This window comes from Mus pahari, chromosome 8 (assembly GCF_900095145.1).
Source record: "Mus pahari chromosome 8, PAHARI_EIJ_v1.1, whole genome shotgun sequence".
Taxonomy (NCBI): Eukaryota; Metazoa; Chordata; class Mammalia; order Rodentia; family Muridae; genus Mus; species Mus pahari.
The window spans coordinates 6,912,386-6,933,465 of record NC_034597.1 but is presented as its reverse complement, the minus strand read 5'-3'; the positions used below and the strand labels follow the sequence as shown (position 1 = coordinate 6,933,465).

Genomic DNA, 21,080 nt, shown 5'->3' with positions numbered 1-21,080 from the left:
AGGCCAGAGAGGATGTTCTGTTTGATCCACAGAAGGAGTAGACAGGGGGGAGGAAGGTTGCAGCTGGTGTTCTATTTCACCACTAGGGACAATCCTGACAATTGGGTCTGGAGATCAGAGCAAGTATAGAAGATCCATGAGCAGCCTACCTACCCTTCTAAAATTTGTTAATTCTTAGTTAGTGCATTCTTAATATATCTGTCCCAGCTTAAGTACAAGTAGGCATTAGACACAGAAAACAAATAGCTGGCCCTTATTTGTGAAGCTAACAATTTTCCCAATGTTCCAAAGATTTATGATCTTAAGACTTGTACTAGACTCAAATACTTTATTATACTGTATTATGTATTGCTAACTACACAGATAATATAATTATATAATCCAAAAGAAAAACAAACAGAAAAGAGAAAGTGATGGAGGAAGGGAGAGAGATGAAGAGAAAGAGAAGGAAGAGAATGAAAAGAAAGATAAGGAGGTGGGAAAAGAAGCAGAGGAGGGGGGAGAGGCAGAGGAGGCGGATAGGGATGAGGAGAGATGTAGTACTTTCCCCTACATTAGGGTTAGTGAAACTAGGTCTCTCTGTAAACTTGGATTAGACATTTGACCTCTCTAAGCCTGCTTGCTTTTCTAGAAAATATAGGTAGTCATTTGACATCAGACCCATTTTAATTCAAAGAAAGTAGTTAATTGGAAGAACTTCAGAAAATGGCATTGCATTTCTCTGATCCCATCAGTCAAACACAACTGATAATATTTTTATATACATCTTTCCAAATATTTTCCCAATGAATAAGCATTGATAGCAGTAAACAGACTACAGATAGAAACTTTGTACTAACAAAGCCAAAGGGAGTTTACTCAGGATGGCTGCTATCCTCATCCTTTTGTGTCCAGAGCACTTTTGAAGTTCTTGCTAAACAAAAAACTTCCAGGTCACATTTAGCTAGTTGATGTCTCTGGTCTCATCCTAAGAATTATCATAATGCCCTCGCTAATGCTCTGCCAAGTGGGAGCTGGTCGGCCTAGCCTCATTTGGAGATTGCATCTACTCTTTTTGACTAGGTCCTGAGCCCATCCTTATTAGCCTAACCTTCCTGCTTGGCAATAACCCTACAACATTCACAACTCCTTGAGTGCTATTAGGCTGAACTTTTTATAATGACAGATTTGGTTAACCTTTGGACACCTCTGTTATTTTTCAATAGCTACTCCTTCCTATGCTGGTTGGGGTCCAAGGAAGCCAGAAGTTGGAAAGAATCAAGATGTTCCTCAACAGAAGAATGGATACAGAAAATGTGGTACATTTACACAATGGAGCACTANNCAGCTATTAAAAACAATGAAATTATGAAATTCTTAAGCAAATGGATGGATCTGGAGGATATCATCCTGAGTGCAATAACCCAATTACAATAGAACACACATGATATGCATGAACTGATAAGTGGATATTAGCTCAGAAGCTCAGCATACCCAAATACAATTCACAAACCACATGAAACTCAAGAAGAAGGAAGACCAAAGTGTAGATACTTCAATCCTTCTTAAAAGGGGGAACGAAATACCCATGGGAGGATTTACAGAGACAAAGTGTGGAGCAGAGACTGAAGGAATGACCATACAGAGACTGCCCCACCCAGGGTTCCATCCCATAAACAATCACCAAACCCAGACACTACTGTGGATGCCAACAAGACCTTGCTGACAGGAGCCTGATATAGATCTATCCTGAGAGGCTTTGCCAGTTCCTGACAAATACAGAAGTGGATGCTCACAGCCATCTATTGGACTGAGCACAGGGTCCCCAATGAAGGAACTAGAGAAAGTACCCAAGGAGGTGAATGGTTTTGCAGCCCCATAGGAGGAACAATATGAACTAACCAGTAACTCCAGAGCTCCCAGTGACTAAACTGCCAACTAAAGAATACACATGGTGGGACTCATGGCTCCAGCTGCTTATGTAGCAGAGGATGGCCTAGTTGTTCATCAGTGAGAGGAGAGGCCCTTAGTCCTGTGAAGGCTCTAATCCCAGTGTAGGGGAGTGCCAGGGCCAGGAAGCAGGAGTGGGTGGGTTGGTGAGCAGGGAGAGAGCAGAGGGTATAGGGGGTTTTCAGAGGGGAAGCCAGGAAAGGGGAAACATTTGAAATGTAAATAAAGAAAGTATCGAATTAAAAAATCAAAACCAAACAATGATGTCATGAAATTCACAGGTAAATGGATGGATCTAGAAAATATCATGCTGAGTGAGGTAATTCAGTCACAAAAGACCACATATGTTATGTACTCACTAAGTGGGTATTAGGTAAAGAGCATGGAATACCTATGATATAACTCACAGACCATATGAAGCTTAAGAAGAAGGAAGAACAAAGAGTGGATGCTTCAGTCCTACCTAAAGTGGGAACAAAATAATTAAGGGAAGTAGAGGTTGGGAGGGACTTGGAAGGAAGTGGGTGGGGAGGCAGGGAGAGCAGAAGAATCAGGTATGGGAGAAGACAGAAGAGAGGGTCACGAAACTGAACAGAGGTGTATAGCATTGGGGGATGGGGAACTGGGGTTAGCCACGAGAAAGTCCCAGATGCCAGGAAAGCAAGGGCTTCCCAGGACCCCACAGGGATGACATTCGCTGAAATACCCCAAAAAGGGGAGCAAGAACCTGTGGAGACCATATCCAGAAGCTAGGCATGCCCACCCCCCACGTTGAGGGATGGGGTCACTCACCCATCTCCAAAATTTTAACCCAGAATTGTTCCCGTCTAAAGGAAATACAGGGACAAAGAGTAGAGCAGAGACTGAAGGAAAGGCCATCCAGAGACTGCCCCACCTAGGGATCCATCCCACATGCAGACACCAAACCCAGACACTATTGCAGATGCCAAGAAGTACTTGCTGACAGGAGACTGATTCAACTGTCTCCTGAGTGGTTCTGTAGGATCCTGACTAATACAGATGTGGATGCTCTCAGCCAACCATCAGACTGAGCACAGGAACCCCAATGGAGGAGTTAGGGGAAGAACAGAAGGAGCTGAAGGGGTCTTATCTGGCATCAATGGGAGGCCCTTGGTCCTGTGAAGGCATATTGCCCCAGTGTAGAGGAATACTAGGGCAGTGAGGTGGGAATGGGTGGGTGGGTGGGGGAGCCTCCTCATAGAAGTAGGGTAAGGGGGATGGGATAAGGGGTTTGCAGAGGGTAAATTGGGAAAGAGAATAACATTTTAAATGTAAATAAATAAAATTTTTAAAAAGGAAAGAAAAGAAAAAGAAAGAACAATAGAAAGTTGTTTCCATGAGGACTGTGGTAGGAACTGGACTAGTAAGCGAAACCTTGGGGACTTAGAACACCTGGATCTTTGTCCCTCGGTTCCTAAGGCTGCTAGTGTGAGCTAGGTATTCAAACTCACCTAGTACCAAGCTGCCTACAGGGCTCTGTGTGGTTCAAGGCTGTTTGAACTTAGCCTTGTAAATACAAGAAAGAGAATTGATCAAGAACTAACCATTTCAGTTAGTATCATAAATAAATAAATAAATAGATAGATAGATAGATAGATAGATAGATAGATAGATAGATAGATAATAAAACGTTTAGCTCTGTGAAGTCTCCTCCTTAAACGTGTGTCCCTGTGGAAGATAAAGATATAAACACTGATGAAGATGTTCTGTCCTGTGTCTCTTGCAAACACAATGTAAGCAAATTCAAAGTGAAACAATGTAGTTATTTCTCCATAGGGACAGAAGGAACAATGACAAGGCTGACAAGATATCAAGGTGGGTTTTCTGTTGCAACTCTTTAGTCCTGCCATTGAGGCTCAAAAGCAGTCAGAGGCAACACATAAGGACAGGTAAGACGGTGTTCTCACTGGGAGGGCTTCCACCCTTGGGCTGTAGTTTGCTGGAATGATATGTAGATCATTTCCTTGATATATAAGATGCCCATGTTCTACTGACAAGTGGAAAGTGTGAGGCTAGACAGCAGCTGTCACTGCACATTTTGAGAGAAGGTGTCACCAAGTAGCTCTTGGTCTGATATTCCAGAGTTTCTTGTGTGTGTGCACCACTACACCAGGCTGAAAACAAAGCCTTAAAAAGTACTAACTGTTCAGACCCAATACTTGCTCCAGGTAGCAGGAGAGTCACTATGACCTGTCCCCTCTTCTGCCCATTTATATTCATCTTTCCATAGAGTCGGGAGAATAAAAAATAGAAATGGATACATTACTCTAAAAGATGGCACTCTGGAGAGAAATTATTCTAATGGCTCAGTAGCAGAGGCATGCTTACAATCTTCTGTGTTGTCACCGTCTTCCAGATCAGAAGCTGAAAGAGCTGCATTGTGACGGGCCACAGCACACACTGAATGTGCTATAGTCGTGAAAGAAGCCCAGCCTAGTGCATTTTTATGCCAAGCAGGACCTCGATTTTATATCCTTCTAATAGACGAGAGTCTCTTCTGGCGCTCTGTGCTCTTCCACACTGAAGAGACACCCAACCCATTTCTGAACTTGTATAGTGAAGTCGCACAAGGCCTCTCTCTGAGTGCTCCCTGAGCACTGCTATATGACACAGAAACTTAGTACCAGGACATTCCAAACCTAGGCGCTAACAATGTGACCCATGACCTGCATTGCCAAGCTAACAACCACCATATCCCACAACCCATTTGGCTCACCTCCTACCCTTACTTGTGCTACGTCACTTTCCATATAAATAAGGAGAACACCCCGTCCTTGCTCTCTTTTTCTTTCATCTCTTTCTTCTCTCCCCTTCCACTCCCCCTGCCACTCCTTTCATTTCTCCCTCACAATAAACCTCTCTCACGTGGAACCGCCTTGGCCTGGCATGCTGTATGGGTATATCCGCAATATATTATTATTAATATATCAGAAACATATGTTGTTTAGAGCTCTTTCTGCTATGATATGTCTAGCACACTCTAGGGGTTAAAAAGTCATAACATTGAAACTATGTGTCCAGCAGCTGTTAACTCAGAAAGCCGTTCCCCATACCCAGTTGTTCTCTCCAGCTGTTAAACTCATGGATGTTTTCCATTAATGACCTCAGCAGATGTGAAGGTCATGGCAGTTTAAATTGATAGAAAGCTGAGGCTCTCTTTGGGGCATTTCAGTATCATCAATAAAATAATTTAGAAACAGACTTAGAAAGATGCTCAAGGACATGTTTTAGTAGGATGAAAGAAAGAAAGAAAGAAAGAAAGAAAGAAAGAAAGAAAGAAAGAAAGAAAGAAAGAAAGAAAGAAAGAAAGAGAAGGAAGGAAGGAAGGAAGGAAGGAAGGAAGGAAGGAAGCAAACAGGCAAGCAGGCAGAGTCAGATGAAAATCCAAACAGCCTGGGGGTGTGGGGAGGGGGGATGGCTAAGCCATGCTTCTTAGGTTGAGCACAGAATAGAAATAGCCAAATGGCTAGCTTATTACAAAAAGGAGAAACACTCCCAAAAATGGAAGTGGGCTAATGAACAGAGGAAAGAGCCCCCAGAGCACATAGGCACACAGGTGTGTGGTCTTTTACACTCATCCCGCCCACTGTCCTCATTTTGTATTTCTTGGGTGGTTTTTTCTTATGTTAGTTTTTGGTGGTTTGTTGTTTTTGTTTTTGTTGTTGTCTTTGTTTGTTTGGTGGGCTGTTGTTTTGTTTTTTGTGGTTTTTGATTTGTTGTTGTCTTTGCTTGTTTGTTTGTTTGTTTGTTTTTAATCATGCTCTGTTTCTTAGATGGTGGCCGTGTGAGGAAGGGTTCCATCTTCCTCAGAAAACTTCCTTTCCTGATGTTAATCTTGATGTACTTCTAATTTTCTTTCACACTCGCCTGAACAGAAGTGATAATTTCCCCATGCTCTTTAAATTGAGAAGACAACCTATTCCAGAGAGCGAGGAAAAATAATGTACAGCAGGAATGACTTTAGGGGCTAGGTCAACGCTGCTTAATGAGATGTTCTTTAGCATTTAATCTCATTTTCAAAAATCTTTTACTCCACAGCATACAAGAAACAAGTCTTGCCAGAATAGGGTGTCTGTAGTGACAATTTTGGAGGTTTGGTTTCTTTGAAAAACACAGAAAGCCGAGTGTGGTAGCACACACCTTTAATCCCAGCACTCGGGAGGCAGAGGCATGCGGATTTCTGAGTTCAAGGCCAGACTGGTCTACAAAGTGAGTTCCAGGACAGCCAGAACTACACACAGAAACACTGTCTCGAAAAACCAAAAAAAGAAAAAAAGAAAAAAGAAAAGAAAAACACAGAAATAGTATATGTTTTTATCTCAGTGCCAGGCATGGGGTATCAGCAGAATATTAGCTGAGCTGTATTTAGGGTTCTAAAATCCGTAGTGCAGTGTCACTTCAGAGGGCTCCGTTCATAGCAATTGCTATGGAGCCATCAGCACTTGATCCATCTTTCCACACTCATGCTGGCTTCAAGCATGAGACCTGCTTGGTTCAGAGGGAATAGGGAGAGTCTGACACACCCTGAAACTTGACAACGTAGTCATGCACTCTTTCTTTGGTTTTTGTTGTTGTCATAAAACCACACCCAGGTGCTGGATAGATAATTCTGGGGACACCCAGAAAAGAAGGGATGAGAGAACTGTGGGTCCTTCTTTCTTTCCACCAAGAGTTCTCTGGGGTCTGGCTTGGTGGCTAGCTCACCTGCCAGCCCTTATACAATATTTATATCAATGGGTATTTATTGCAAGAACCCACCAATTATAGCCCAGAGTTTACAGATATATGTGGCTCCTTAGGTAGAATTATGTGGTGGTGTACATCTGTAATATCATCAATGGGAAGGCTGGAGTAGAGAGTTTGGAATACGTTGCAAGATCTGTGTCAACTGGATCCAGCTAGTAAAATGGTCTGAGAATGAAATGGGAAGAGGGGAAGGGGAGAGGGAGGGGGAGGGGAGGGGGAGAGAAAGGGGAAAAGGACATGGGTAGAGAGGGAGGGGGAGGAAGAGATTTAAAATCCAAAAGGAGAGAATGGAAAAGTTAAGACGTGACCACTTACTCTTGACAAAAGAGAAATTATTTTCCAGTAATTTGAAAATACATTTTTATTTTCTTTAGCATTTTACAAAGCACATTTACACAATAGCAGGAAAAAATAACATACACCTTCATCTTTCAGGTGAATCTTCTATAGAGGCATCTCTTTCCCTTTTCAGCCTATGACTGTGTGGATGTGTTAGAGACTCATTGTGTTTGGGGGGCAGCCAACAGACACACTTGCTGCCTTTGTGTCCCCCTTCTGTGGGTGGGGATGAGGGTACTGAGGGCTTGCAAAACATGGGCGAGCTGAATGGAAGGTGCTAGGACAAAATTAGATCCTACCTCAGGAACTAAGGAGAAGGCCCATTGGGAGGATTCTTGTCTGCTTCAGGCACATCTAGAAATAACTGTGCTGCAGGAGGAAAACCACTTCCTCTCAGAGGACAGCACCATTCTTTGATCTTCACTGAATCACCACTGGAAACCATGGAAGTCAGAAAGCCTTTCAATTCAGATCGTACCTACTAAATGTCAGCAAGCAAAATACTGAAACGATTTTTCTTCTGTGTGATCTGTTTCCCAGTTTGAAGGAAGAAAACAATGGGATCTTTCCCCAGCTAGTTACCATGCAGGCTAATGGCAAATCATGAAAATATCTGCAGCGTCCCTTGCCCAATCACACTGAGCAACCATATTCACACATCCTCGCATCTACCCATTCAAATTCTTCACAAATTGTTCTGTAAAAAATGTTATTGTCATACAAAATGAGCCTAAGTAGGGAGATGGGGAAGCAAACAAGACCCCAGGGATGCAGCCATGTTGACTTACAGGCAGATAAAACTGCTGCTTTGGGGCCTGCTTCTTGTTTAGCAACAGAGTGCTTGTTTACTATGTGCTATGCTCTGGGGTCAATCCCTAGTACCAACAACAGCAGCAGCAGCTGGACATGGAGCTCAATGCCTCCCTCCGTGCCTCGCAGGGATCTGCCCTGGGGATCCACTTGCATGTCATGAGACTTGAATGGAGTTCTGCTGATGTCTGAGAGGCCAGCTTGCTGTGAGTGTGTCCAGCTGCTATTCCCAGCAAACCCAACAGTAGGGATCACTTGAGCTTCTGATCAACTGCTCCCCAGTGAGTCACCTCTGGGTGATGCCCTGCCATGGGATTTTTGTGCCCTCCATCTACTGAAAGCAAGATTGTGTTTGGGAGTTGACATAACTTTCTTGGAAAAATCTGTCAGCTTTACAAGGCAGAAGTTCTGGGTCCCCACAAGCACCATGTTCTGTCATAACATGGAGCTCAAATCCACTGAAGTGTGAGGCAAGCATGACAGTGATTGTTAGGGATTTAGCTAAAACTTAATAGCACTTCCATGTCTTAAATTCTTTCTTACAACCTTGGCTCCAATGACATTCAGCATATAGAGCTAAATGGTGGGGTAATACATTCAGTAAGGGGTCTTCATTGAACGGCTAAGCAGGGCCAAGTCCTTAAGCGTTGCCTTCCTCAGACCATTGTTCTGGCAGAGACTCTCTTTGTTTCAGGGACAGTTCTTTCTTGGCCTGTTTTCCAATACTGAGTCAAGTGTTCATTAGTGACCACACCATATCAATTCCAAGCAGCCATCTTCCCTGCTGGTCATCAGTGTGGCATCTAGACATTATTTTCCATAATGATTAAACACCTTGCTCAGGGGAAACAGATAAGCTACCTGGAACAGCTCATGTAGCAGCCACATTGTTTCATGTGTTTTTCTTGTTTCTGACAGCAGTAGACAGAGCAGAGCTGGCTTTGTAGAATATAATGAAAGGAAGGGGAACACCATCTTGCTTTCAGAAACATAATAGCCCACTTTAAATTAAGATGAACTCATTTTAACAATATGAACCAAACTTACACAGCCCAATATAATCAGCCAAATGCTGCACAGATGCGAAGTCCAGCAGACTTCCCACATGAAGAGGCTGCTGGGACTTCGGGGTATTCCAGCCTCACTTTTGCAAATGACTATCGCCCAGAGGATGCATAAGCTAGTAATATCCACCTGTCACCTCATCAAAATTGCAAAATCTTCCCTGTCCCTCTTAAAATCTCAAAAAATTCAGCAGTGCAGTCGTATCAGCCACATTTGCCACATGCAAGTTAATGACAGTCTCTTCATCAAGTTGCTTCCTTGAGACACATGAGTTAGTGTCCACATGGGCTAACAGCATCCCAAAGTGGCATGTGCTAGCAGAACATTGTAACCATAAAAACAACTTATTCAAAGTCTTATACCAAAGGACATTAATACAGTCTGAAAGGCAACAAACATTTATGTATCGCCTCCAGGTCTTGAACATAAAGAATTTAATGTTCAGACAGAATTTCACACAGGGTTAAGGTCAGGGTGTGGCAGCCTTCAGCTTCCATTCGCTGCTGCACGCTTGGGATGCTGAGACGCTGTCCAACCCAGGTGGCCTTGCACAGTCTGGCAGGTGATTCTGCTGCTCATGGAAACACACACACACACACACACACACACACACACACCCCACAATGTGGGCATTTCTAAAGGATCACATCATGTTCACTTAGGTAATTCTAGACAGAAAGAGAGATTAAAAGGGGGTATATGTTTGTTCTATGCTTATTAATACTGATAGAGTGGACTAGTCAATATTATTGCCTTCACAAATCTCAAACATAAGTGGTGACTTGGTGGTGATATCAATGGAATTACATATAATCATCCAGTTCCCTATTTGTCCCTAAGCATTAAAATGCATTAAATTTAATGAATCTCAGGTGGCACTTATGTAGGAAGACCTTAACTTGCATAAACTTCATAACAGTGCCCCCCAAGTGCATGCATGCATGTGTGTGTGTATGTTTCTGAAATTCTTCTAACAACTGTGTCTATCTGCTTGTCACTACTTATTCCCATAAAGACTGCACATCTGTCACAAGACAAGAAAAAAAAATACAGCAAGAAATATCTTTGCTGAAACCAGTTCCCTGAGAATGGAGCATTTTGCGTTTAAGGAATGAATTGAAGTTTCAAGTACAGATAAACAGAAAGATCTGTTGGGTCAAAACATAATTAGCCAAAGCATTTGTGCATCAAAAGTTATCTGAAGAGATTAATTCAAATTTTACCCTATACAATATTTGGTCACTGGAAGTGAGATAGATTCAACAATTCACAGGATTTCGTTGTACAACAAATCATTAAAAATTATACAAGACAAAAAGAAAAATGTAAATGCAATCAAGAAGAAATTATGAGGCGCATTAGTCTCAAATAGCCACTTCTTTGCAGTAAAGACAATTCCACTGATCAAGATGAAATGACTGTTCTTATTCCTGTGTGAAGGTCACAGAATGAGTGCTTTGGAAAGCTAACTTCACTGTGGGAGAATGGCTGCATTACAGGGCTTCTTAGACAGTGCCTACACGGAGGGTAAGGCCTCCTTGGCCACAGAGATGGGAGGATGGAAGTGCGGGGGTGGGGACTCAAGGGGAAACTACCAGCTACTGCACAGCGGGGCCTGAGCAGCTGTAACAGGGGTATATGTTGGCTTATTGAGCTAATTTTATAGTTTTACTAACTGTTCTATAACAAATATCACTCCTATGGCCCAGAAGAGGTACAGAGAAACTATATCTCTTTCACATTTTCACTGTACTCATTAAAAAAATAATCTCAATAAAATTTTTTCTTTACCAAGGCAACAGATATCATTATTTTATATTTATATGAATTGTTATTTGAGAAAGAATTTGCCTCTCTGAGCATTCACCCCACATCTTAGTGCATTCTACAAGAGGTTTCTGTCATGACATAAGCCTGTGTCCCTCTAGGGCTCTGCCTCCTGCCATTCAGATGAGCTAAACAATGACTATGCAGAAAGAAATAAAGCATTGCTTCAGTGAATCAATAATAATTCAGTGAAATTTATATATGGATGGAATTGTTTTGAAAGCTGAAATTGAGTTGTTTCATTAATGTATTTAATATTTAAAATTACAGGTATTTTAGTTGTTATCTTGGCTTAAAGACAAAAAAAAATCATTAGTAACCCTCGCAGGCATCAGTTAATGTGCAATCAAGGAGAACAGCAGTGGGGTTTAGATGTCAAACACACTAATTCTAAGAAATAGTATGACTTCACATTAAGTGATTCAGGAAGATTATACTGTGTCCTAATGATGTCCAATATTATTGCACTATTCAATCATGCTAAAATACAGCAATGTAATTAAAGACAACGAAAACCAATGGGAAGTTAAACTTGCTAATTACGTGCAGTGAGTTGTTCCTGAAGTGGGAACATGTACAGTTTGAGTTGGTGCTACACTGGAGCTATCAGAAGCCTGTTGAAGAGGAGAAATTTGAGCCCAGTTCCCTAGTAAATCCACTCTGTATAGAGATGGGATGCTATTCTTACTCCTATGATTGACATTCTGATTTCTCTTCGGGCCATCTCAGTGGATACAGAAGGAATTTATATTTTAGTTTATAACTTTTGGGGAGTTCTCAGAAAATAAATGCTTATCTTACACACAGGTGATTCAGTAAGGTCTAGAATGAGAACTGTCATATCTTTCACAGTCTATGGCTTCTTTAATGTGCTTTAGAAACACAGCAAGCTTGATTAGCAGCAAGCACCAGGCTAAGCAAGCCCCCCTCCAGCCCTGGTCATATGCCATATACACATGTTGTACAGCAATAGACTTTACTAGTCGAGCTGCGATCTGAGTATTCAAACTCGAAAACTTGTGTGCAAGGTTACAAATACTGTCTACACTGTGTCATGTTTCAGAACCTCTAGCACCCAAATGGATCAGAGAGAACCAATCATTTCATTTATAAATTACCATGTTCTGAATTTCTTTTATAAAAAATGGGAACCCAATGGAATACCTAATATGGTGCACTGGGTCATGTAATTATTTTATCTAAAACCGTTCTGTGTACATGGAAGACAACATACTTTTAAGCATAGTTTCAGCTATCTTGAGTATAAAATGTTCCTTTGAAAAATATAAGTCGTTTAACCTCGAGGGAAATTCTATGCTGCTGCTTCTCCACCCCAGTTCTGGTAGCCATTTTGCTGTGTTTTCTCCCAGAAGCACACTGATAGCCTGTTAGTGTGCATGCAATGCACACTGGGGAGAGAGCCCAGCACTGGGTTTGCCTCAGACCTCCATAGGACTGTAAGACCATTCCTGCAGCATTGTGGCTCTTTCCTGTGTGGTCCTGGGCATCTTGCCGTCATGTCACAGCTGAATCCCACTGGAATGTGTACTTGACTGGGAAGCTCTGTTTTTTCCAATGCAGGGCTCTCATCTTTTGGCTGTGTAGCTCTTGGTCCCCCATGGGAAAGAGTGACACCTAGAAGATCTAGAAGTAGAAACAGTGCCATAGAGTCACAAAGAAAACAGACATAATAAATAAACCACAATAAAGTAATTAAAATGGGAACTTTCAGAGAGCTCTGATCTTTCGCTGAAACTTGCTAATAACAGGATTTTTCTTAAGTTTTAAGCCTAATGAAAACCAGTGATTCTTCACAGTGGGAAATCAATTCCTTCCAAAGTAATGTATGCCAGGTGAATGTCTATGTTCATTTTACCTATATCACAGGTTCATCAGTCTGAACAAACAAAGCAAGACATGCCGATCTGATGCACATTGTTTTTACTTCTATATATATGCTTCTCAATGTCACTTCTATATGTGTATCTTTTATTTGGTATATCACGACAAAAATATTGTTAAATAATCTTAGGGGCCAGCAAGATGGCTCAGGGGGGAAGGCATTTACCAACAAGCCTGACAACATGACTTCAATCCCTGGGACCCACGTGGTGAAAGAATGGGAGAACTGTCTCCTGAAAGTTGTCCTCTGATTTTCACGAAAAACCTTGTTTCCCCACCACACTCACACACAAGCACACTCAAAAGTATTAAACCTGTAATCATTTTTAAATGATCTCAAATTTGGCATCGTTTGTAGAGAATTATGTAAGAACTCTATTATATTAATAATCTCTTTCCTTCCCTCCCTCTTTCCATCTCCCTTTCCTCTCTTCCCCTCCTCTCTCCCTGTGTGAGTGAGTGAGTGTGTGTATGTGTGTGTGTGTGTGTGTGTGTGTGTGTGTGTGTGTGCGCACACGCACGCATGTGAAAGTCAGACGTCAACCTTAACTGTTGTCCCCAGGACACCATATCCCTTCTTTGTTTTAATCAGGGTCTCACTGGCCCGGAATTACTGATTAGGCTGAGTGTCCAGTGAGCCTAGGGAATAAGTGCTGAGATTACAAGCACATATGACCACACCTGTTTTTCTACTTCTCTTTTTTCTTCTTATATCTTAATTTTGTATTTTATAAACAAAGTATTTATGTCTACAGGTATTCTGCCTTCCTGTATTATTGTGTAACACTTGAATGCCTGGTGCCAGGAAGGCCAAAAGAGGTTGTTGAATGCCCTGAACTGGAGTTACAGACAGTTGTGATCCACCATGTGGGTGCTGGTAATGGAACCCAAGTCTTTTAGAAGAGTAGCCAATGTTCTTAATCACTGAGCCATCTCTCCAATCCCTGTGCCTGTTTTAGTTATTTTTGGCATGAGTGTGTGTGTGTGGGGGGGGAGGCATGATCCTCATACTTACAGGGCAAGCACTTCCCAACTGAGCTGTCTTATCAGTCCCACGTTTACAATTTAAGACTCTCTTGCTCTCTCATGTATGCACAGATCACCTGGACAACCACTGCATCTGTGCTGTGATCTGCAACCACTGCATCTGTGCTGTGATCTGCTACATTTCTAGCTTAGATTGCATAGTTTATATTTAGTCACAGATGAAAATAGAGAAGTACAATTAAATAAACCAATAATGTCAAGCATTAAGGCTCTATAAATGCACACACCTAATTTTTCATTGATACAGTTTTCCATTTTTCTATAAGAATGTGAAGCTATTTGCTTCTGTTGCTCCTGAGCCTCTGTGGAAATACACACACAGTGACAACAGTTGTAGAATGACAACTTCTGCCCCATGACTTTAAGCCAAGGCTACCTGATATAATAAGATGGTGAAAGTCAGAAACAGAGACATGCACACCAGACACAGAAAGCTTGTGTGCCCAGCACTGAAGCAGAGCCAACAGTGGGAATGCAAACATCCCTCCAGGGATGCTGGGAGAAGAGCACCTGAAGGATGATGATTTCCATCAGCCATGGACCCCTGCAAGATGAAGATTACTCATCTTGACTCTTCAGTCCCAAATCACAAGGAGCGCTAAATCTGCAAAGGTTGTATTTTAGAAATATGTTATCAAGCCAAAAGAGCAAGTGGTTGAATAATTTCATGTGTGATTCATAAGAAAGGCTCCCTGGAATGGCAGCAGGAAGAGAAAAGCAAGAGACTGAATTGAGCTCAAAGAAGAATGTAATTTCTCTGTAATGACCTTTGCAAGCCAATCTTGAGTCCTCATTTTCCAGGCTACTAGCTGTCCTTAAGGAACACTACCAGGATAATTTAGAAAGCTAACACAAAATAGCTTTCCTGGCTGCAGAAGGAAGTGTGTTCTTCCCCCAAGAGAAGCCTGCTTGGGGGAGCAGACCCAGGACTGCATATCTTACAACAGCCCTGAGCATCTGGGGTACATGCTAGACTTAGACAGCTCAGGAATATAGAAGGACAAACTCTGAATTCTTACTACCATAGCCCATGCATACACTTCCGTGCATGGTACTTCCACACATACTGGCCAATCCCCAAATGGCAGGGCCTGCCTGACTTCTTTTCCATTGAACTTGTCTGGTATTTACTCATTTCTTTGTCCATGCTCAGGAAAGGCCAGAATCAGCAGGGATGGGAGCTTCATGAGGAAGGTAAGCAACAACAGCTTCCATGAAGCTGGAAGATTCTACTACTCCAGCTCTCTCCCTTTCGGTGGGAGAACTCAAGGCACACTGTTGACGATGCTTCTCTGAGGGGTCTCATGGCACAAGACTAAGATACACAATATGGAAATTTGCTTGACAGTGAAATCTTACTAATGTCATCATCCTTGTCATTATTTCCCAGAACCACCTCTCAAATAAACAAGTGCAGTCAACTTGTTGTGCCATCACTTTGCCTAATAGTAAAACTACAGGAATCCCAAACTGGATTTAAATTTATCAGATAGTCTATTTAATCTTAAAGATACCACAGTAGGCTTTGCTTGGCTATGGAAACAATGGATATCTGAGCTTCCAGTTCTTCTGGAATGGTCCAGTAAAAACCAACCAGCCCAAAAATGCTTTCCAACTGTCTCAGACTATCTCAGATTATGTTATAAGCAGCCAATGGCTACTGCACAGTAACCTTTTTCTTCAGTGTAGAACACAATAGTGATGTTTCCGTGGAATCCGGGCAACACCTGTTCCCCCCATGTCTGTATCTACTCAAAGCTAATATAATGCTGTCTATAGTTAATTTGTAGAAATGCAGCTTTCAGGAGTCAAGGATGGAGAAAACGTATCTAATGGCCAACTATACCTCAATTCATCTTTCACATTTGAAAGTAGACCCTGGACTCACCTCTTAGTTGTAAAGTTGTAATAGCCGCTTTCCTCTAGGACTTCTTCAATCACAGTCTGCAACGACAGACAGTCTCGTTAATACGGGATTACAAGCAATACAAGGAAAAGCATGCAGGGGCTTTGGAACCCTACCTGCATCTGCTCATATGTGACTCCCTCTTCCACTTCAAAGCTGCTGGGTGAACCTAAAACACAGCAGTTACAGACATCAACCTTTGCTTCATGACTTCTTACTTATATGTTACTGGCAATTAATATTTCAACAGCAGTGAATATGGTCTACTTCTTAACTATAAAGACTCAAAAGCAAATTCCAGAGCCAGAGAGAGATGACTGAGCAGGTCATAAACTTGGTGACCTGAATTTGATCCCTCTCTGGACTCTTAAATGTTGCCTCTGACCTACACACACACACACACACACACACACACACACACACACACACATGCATGTGCACACACATAAAAATAAATTTTATTGATAGTAAGTGAATTCTAAAATGTCTTGGCCTCGATTCTCATCCATGTTTGGCTACTCCAGGAAAGGCCATTTACAAAGCAATAAACAAAGACTTAGGAGCAATGCTTAGTGAAAACTGGCCAAGGTCAAGGAAGGTAAGGGGATGTGTGTCAAGATGATTCCAGACATAGCCCCTGCACACACTGGGAAGCTGCCAAAACCAATCGTCAGTTTCCCCCAAGCCAGCTTGCATTGACCTTTGAGGATGCTCCCTAGAGACAGGCAAGAGAAGGGTTATTAGGTTGACTTGGGGGAAGCATGAAGGCAGTCAGGTACTGGCTCTTTTTAAAGCCTTGTCTAAAGGTGCTGCCCAGAGTGTAGCAGGTTCTGGCATCTGGTTTTGCTAAGCCTCCTGTGAGAGGGGCTAAGCCTCTGTGCTACAGTAGGGTGGCTAGCTGCCCTAAGGGGAGTTAGTTAACTCAGTCTTGGGCTTCTGAGAGACTTCCATCAGAGTCCACTGCACATCAGTTCCTTGGCTGAGTCTGCCCAGAAGGTAAACTGACCCAATCTCAGAGCCACTGTTAAAAGCAAATGACGTGTTATCTCGCTTGGGATTTCTCAGATTCTGTTTAAATGGCACTGTACCCACCAGGATTTGATTTGTGACAAGAATACGCATTCAGATAAAGCTTAACAACATGCAAAAAAACACCTTATTTCGTAGGCCACAACAGTACACCCATGAAAGCTATCAAGCATTTATCGAAGTGTGAAGCTTCTCTTCCAGAGCCTGTGTCCAGTACCAAGGTGGTTGCTGGGGAACACTGAAATCTCTTCTTCAAGCATCTAAAGAGTGTGACCATGCTGAGTCCCTCCAAGGGCCTGGCTCCCATTATGTCCACTAGGCCCCTCATGTCGACTACACAACCTCTAAAACATTTATCTGGCTCATCATTTTATTGTGGTACTCTTATATTAACTCCCATGTTATTGGAGACACTGATCTTCAAAGGTACAATTCAGCTACTAAATGGCTGAGCTGAGATCTGAATCAGAAATCCAAGTTTCCAGAGTCTGTGTCTGAGGTCTCATGCTACCCAGCTTCCCTATGTAGAACTGTTCTAAAAAGAAAACGAGAAGTTAGATGCCTGATGTGGATGCTTTAGGTGTTGTGCCTCAAGTTGTCTCCATTTGGAATAGTTAAGCCTTCTATTTCTGCCTTTCATCTTCCTAGATTTGACTTCACCGGGCAACCAAGAAAAAAATAAAGAAATACAGTTTACACAGAGAGACCCTGCTGTTTGTTTATAGTATTAATAAGCAATGGAGGGAGCTGCCTGTGTGGAGACAAGGTCTCTAGAAACCTCTAGATCTTACTCAGTGTATCTCCAACTGCTGCCTCCGTGAACAAACAGAAACAGACTAAATTCTTTGTGTGTATGTGATAGAGGTGGCATTTTAGGACAGATGTCTATATGAGCAAAATGGTTCTTTCTGTTTGCTAGCTTTTTGTGGAAGCCAGGTCCCTCTTACCTGTAGGGTCACTTGGGGCCCAGTTGTTTGCAGCCTGTGAATGGCGAGGTAAGTGATAATCCGAGGTAAGAAAGTTCAGCTCGATGGGTTCTGGAGACCCCTGAGACAACTGAAAACGGAAAATGCAAAAGCGCATCAGACACAGACAGCAGACAGTTGGCAAGCTACTTCTGGGAAAGGTGTCCCATTCAATTCGGGAACTTTCTTTCTTGGTGTGAGAATTTGGGGGTTCTGTGGTCCCTGGGAAACAGAGAAACACCATCTTGCTTCCAAAGGACTGAAAGATTGGAAGCAGAAAATTACAATGAAAGCAAGTCAGTCTGTTCCATAGTCACATGAGAAAAGCATGCTTTGTAAAGGGAAAGAAAAGTAATGTAAATCCTACAGCCTGGGCCTGGGACAGCAAGACGTTCTGTGTAATCAGGTGCAGGAGTAAAGAAGCTCCGTCATCCCACAGAACAGTATACTGAGTCCAAATCCAGCCCCTTCCTGTGAGACCATGGTAAACAAGTTTCTTAATACATTTTTCTAAATTACTATTAATTAACTTGGTTCTCCAGACATTAGTTCCTAACACTCTATTCACCCAGCGACAGAATTTATTAAGTCCTAACTGTTTAGTGCTCTTCTGTACAGCTGAAATTTTAAATAGAATTTCTTAATGGAATTTTAGGCTATTAATATTTTCCAACTCTTTGTACCTTTAATTCCACTCAATACCTGGCTTAGCCAAGTTTTAGTACCTCGGTTAATATACTATTAAAATATCAAGCATTAGTAAACCAGAATCAGACAGCACAATTTGAATGGGGAAGTAGTAGTAGTTAATTTGGATTCACAAACTGTTTATGAGCTAAGCATATCCATTGTCAATTGCTCAAGAAGACTGACAGCACAAACCACAACTCAACAACATGTGCCACCTGTCATTTAGAAGATGTATGGTGTGTGTGTATGTGTGTATGTGTGTCCGCTCACATGTACACACGCCCTCCTTCCATATCCATCCACCTTCTCTGTCTCCCACTTTCTTCCTTCCATATATATATATATATATATATATATATATATATATATTTCATAGCATATTCATAGCATGTTAGTTATAGTAATTAAAAACAGAAAAAATCAAAATCTCAAATGTCTACGTAGACAAATACAACATGGGACATGGTGTGCTCACACTGTGTCACTCTACAAAGCAATGAAACAAATGATTGACACCAATAATGTGGATGAATAGTGAACCAATGAAGCCTGACACAGAAGGAGGCATAGCAGGAAGCTTCACCTACACATACATTTATAATCCATCAGAACCAATGTATGGTGATGGATGTCAGGGATATGGTGTAACTAGGATGGAGCCTGATGGACAGTGAGGAAACTCTGTGTGCTGCTGTGGTGGAGATCACAGGGGTGAACACACTCCTCACTATATACTCTGCATCATTTGATACGTATTAAGCCAGCTATTCAGAACTATTTCATCATTGCCCAGCTGATTCTATGAACACACGTTGCATTGTTTTCCAGTCTCCACATGCATACTATATTAGAAGAAAACCCAGCCCTTTCCTTTTCATTCTTGAACATGAACTGTTCTTTAGTGGTAGCTGACAACTCATGTATAGGGGGACAAGGCTGTCAGACCCTGAATGCAGAAGGATCCGATGGCCCTGGGCAGTCCACCTTTCTTCAAGCCTGGCTAACAGTAGTCACTCTCACTAAGCCTTGGAATGTTTCCTGTGATCATGAGAACAACTTTGTGGTGCTAGAATGTCTTCAGATGGAGGTCATTCCCTTGTTTCAGCAAGGGATGATCTGGATATCTGAAATGTTCACCCCCGTTACAGAAATCCTATTGACTTGAACTATTCAGTGTACCTTGCAGTCCTAACGATTCCACAGCCACTAAAAGACATAAAGCCTCCAGTAAAAGGATGTGACTTGTGAGTGGGGGACCTCAAGACTGTCATTTTAAGATAGCAAGGGAAGGGTGGCTTTTTTACTGGTATTCAGCCTTTAACAGCAGGTTGTTTAAGATGTCCAGTCTCGTCTCACATTGGCACATTCCTTTAGTTTGGGAGCCACAGATTTCCAGGAAGTAGGGAATGGCCCACAAAGATTGCAGCCAAAATTCACTGGTCTCTTGTTTGAACCTAGATGTGATTATTTTTATTCTAGAATTTCCCAGGGGTCTTTTGTGTTTTAGATTCTAGGTGTAAATATTCTTTTAACAAACTAATCCCCTCAACCCACACCACTTACCGTGTGTTACAGTGAGCACCCTTTTGACATTGTGGCTCATATAAGCCTGTCATGTAGAGTTCACACTTGAGAGCTGTGCAATCAAGTTACAAAAAGGAAACAAAAAGATCACACACTGTCTTAGTCAGGGTTTCTATTCCTGCACAAACATCATGACCAAGAAGCAAGTTGGGGAGGAAAGGGTTTATTTGGCTTACATTTCCANACNGNTNTTGATCACCAAAGGATGCAGGACTGGAACTCAAGCNGGTCAGNNAGCAGGAGCTGATGCAGAAGCCATGGAGGGATGTTCTTTACTGGCTTGCCTCCACTGGCTTGCTCAGTCCACTCTCTTATAGAACCAAGACTGCCAGCCCAGAGATGGCACCACCCACAAGGGGCCCTCCCCACTTGATCACTAATTGAGAAAATGCCTTACAGCTGGATCTCATGGAGGCACTTCCCCAACTGAAGCTCCTTTCTCTGTGATAGCTCCAGCTGTGTCAAGTTGACACAAAGCTATCCAGTACACACACAAAAATCTTAAGTTGCCCCTGGGCTGCAGAATTTGGAAATGACCTTCCATGTCAAGTAGGATCTGATAGGTATATGTAGAGAAGTATATATTTAAAAAAAAATGTGTGCAACAACAGGCAATGCAGAGATGGCACCATGAAAAGTGTCAGAAGAAGTGGACAACTTCACCCAAGTGGCACAAAAGCTGGGAGGTTCTTAATGACCACAGCTGAACTCACTGCCACTGGCTAAGTACTTAAGACATCATGGCAAATTCAGCTTGGCTCTTACCACTCACTTCCTTGTAGGGTAAGCATTACCATCATCTGGTAGATGAGGGAACTGGACAGGCCATTAATAAGGAGCGCAGCGGCAACTGTAGAATCTAGAGCCCAGCCCACAACCGAAGGTCATCGAACCTTCTAACCTTGGCTTGAGAGACTTGAGGAAAAAGAAGTCCAAAGAGATTGACATTCCGACAGAGAAGAAAGGATGGTGTTTCTAGTGATGCTGATGTGGGCATAGGGAGCTGAAGGTGAATCTAATTCTGGATGTGCCAGATGACAAAGTCACTGCTACCCAGTAGGTGACGACACAGAGGAAAGAGACTGTATTTGAACTCACAGTCCATATGGCTAGAGGAAGCTATAGGTGGTTAGTATTCTCACAGTGGCGTGAGTACTCCACTTATACAAAGACCTGCCTTTACCATGCTTTCTCTCTTTGCATGACCCTTCCTCTGCACT

The 21,080-nt window shown here is 42.3% G+C and overlaps 1 protein-coding gene across 1 annotated transcript in view; it reads right to left on the bottom strand.

Moving 5' to 3' along the window:
* Positions 1-12,279: 12,279 nt before the first annotated feature.
* The window catches only part of Nek10 (NIMA related kinase 10), a 177,624-nt gene continuing 168,823 nt past the window's right edge, over positions 12,280-21,080 (bottom strand). The window contains exons 32-35 of the mRNA XM_021203868.2: positions 17,569-17,677; positions 15,709-15,761; positions 15,575-15,630; positions 12,280-12,372 (exon numbers count right to left, since the gene is read on the bottom strand). Coding sequence (XP_021059527.1) covers positions 12,324-12,372; positions 15,575-15,630; positions 15,709-15,761; positions 17,569-17,677 — 267 coding nt within the window. The 3' untranslated portion in view covers positions 12,280-12,323. The remainder of the gene's footprint in view (positions 12,373-15,574; positions 15,631-15,708; positions 15,762-17,568; positions 17,678-21,080) is intronic.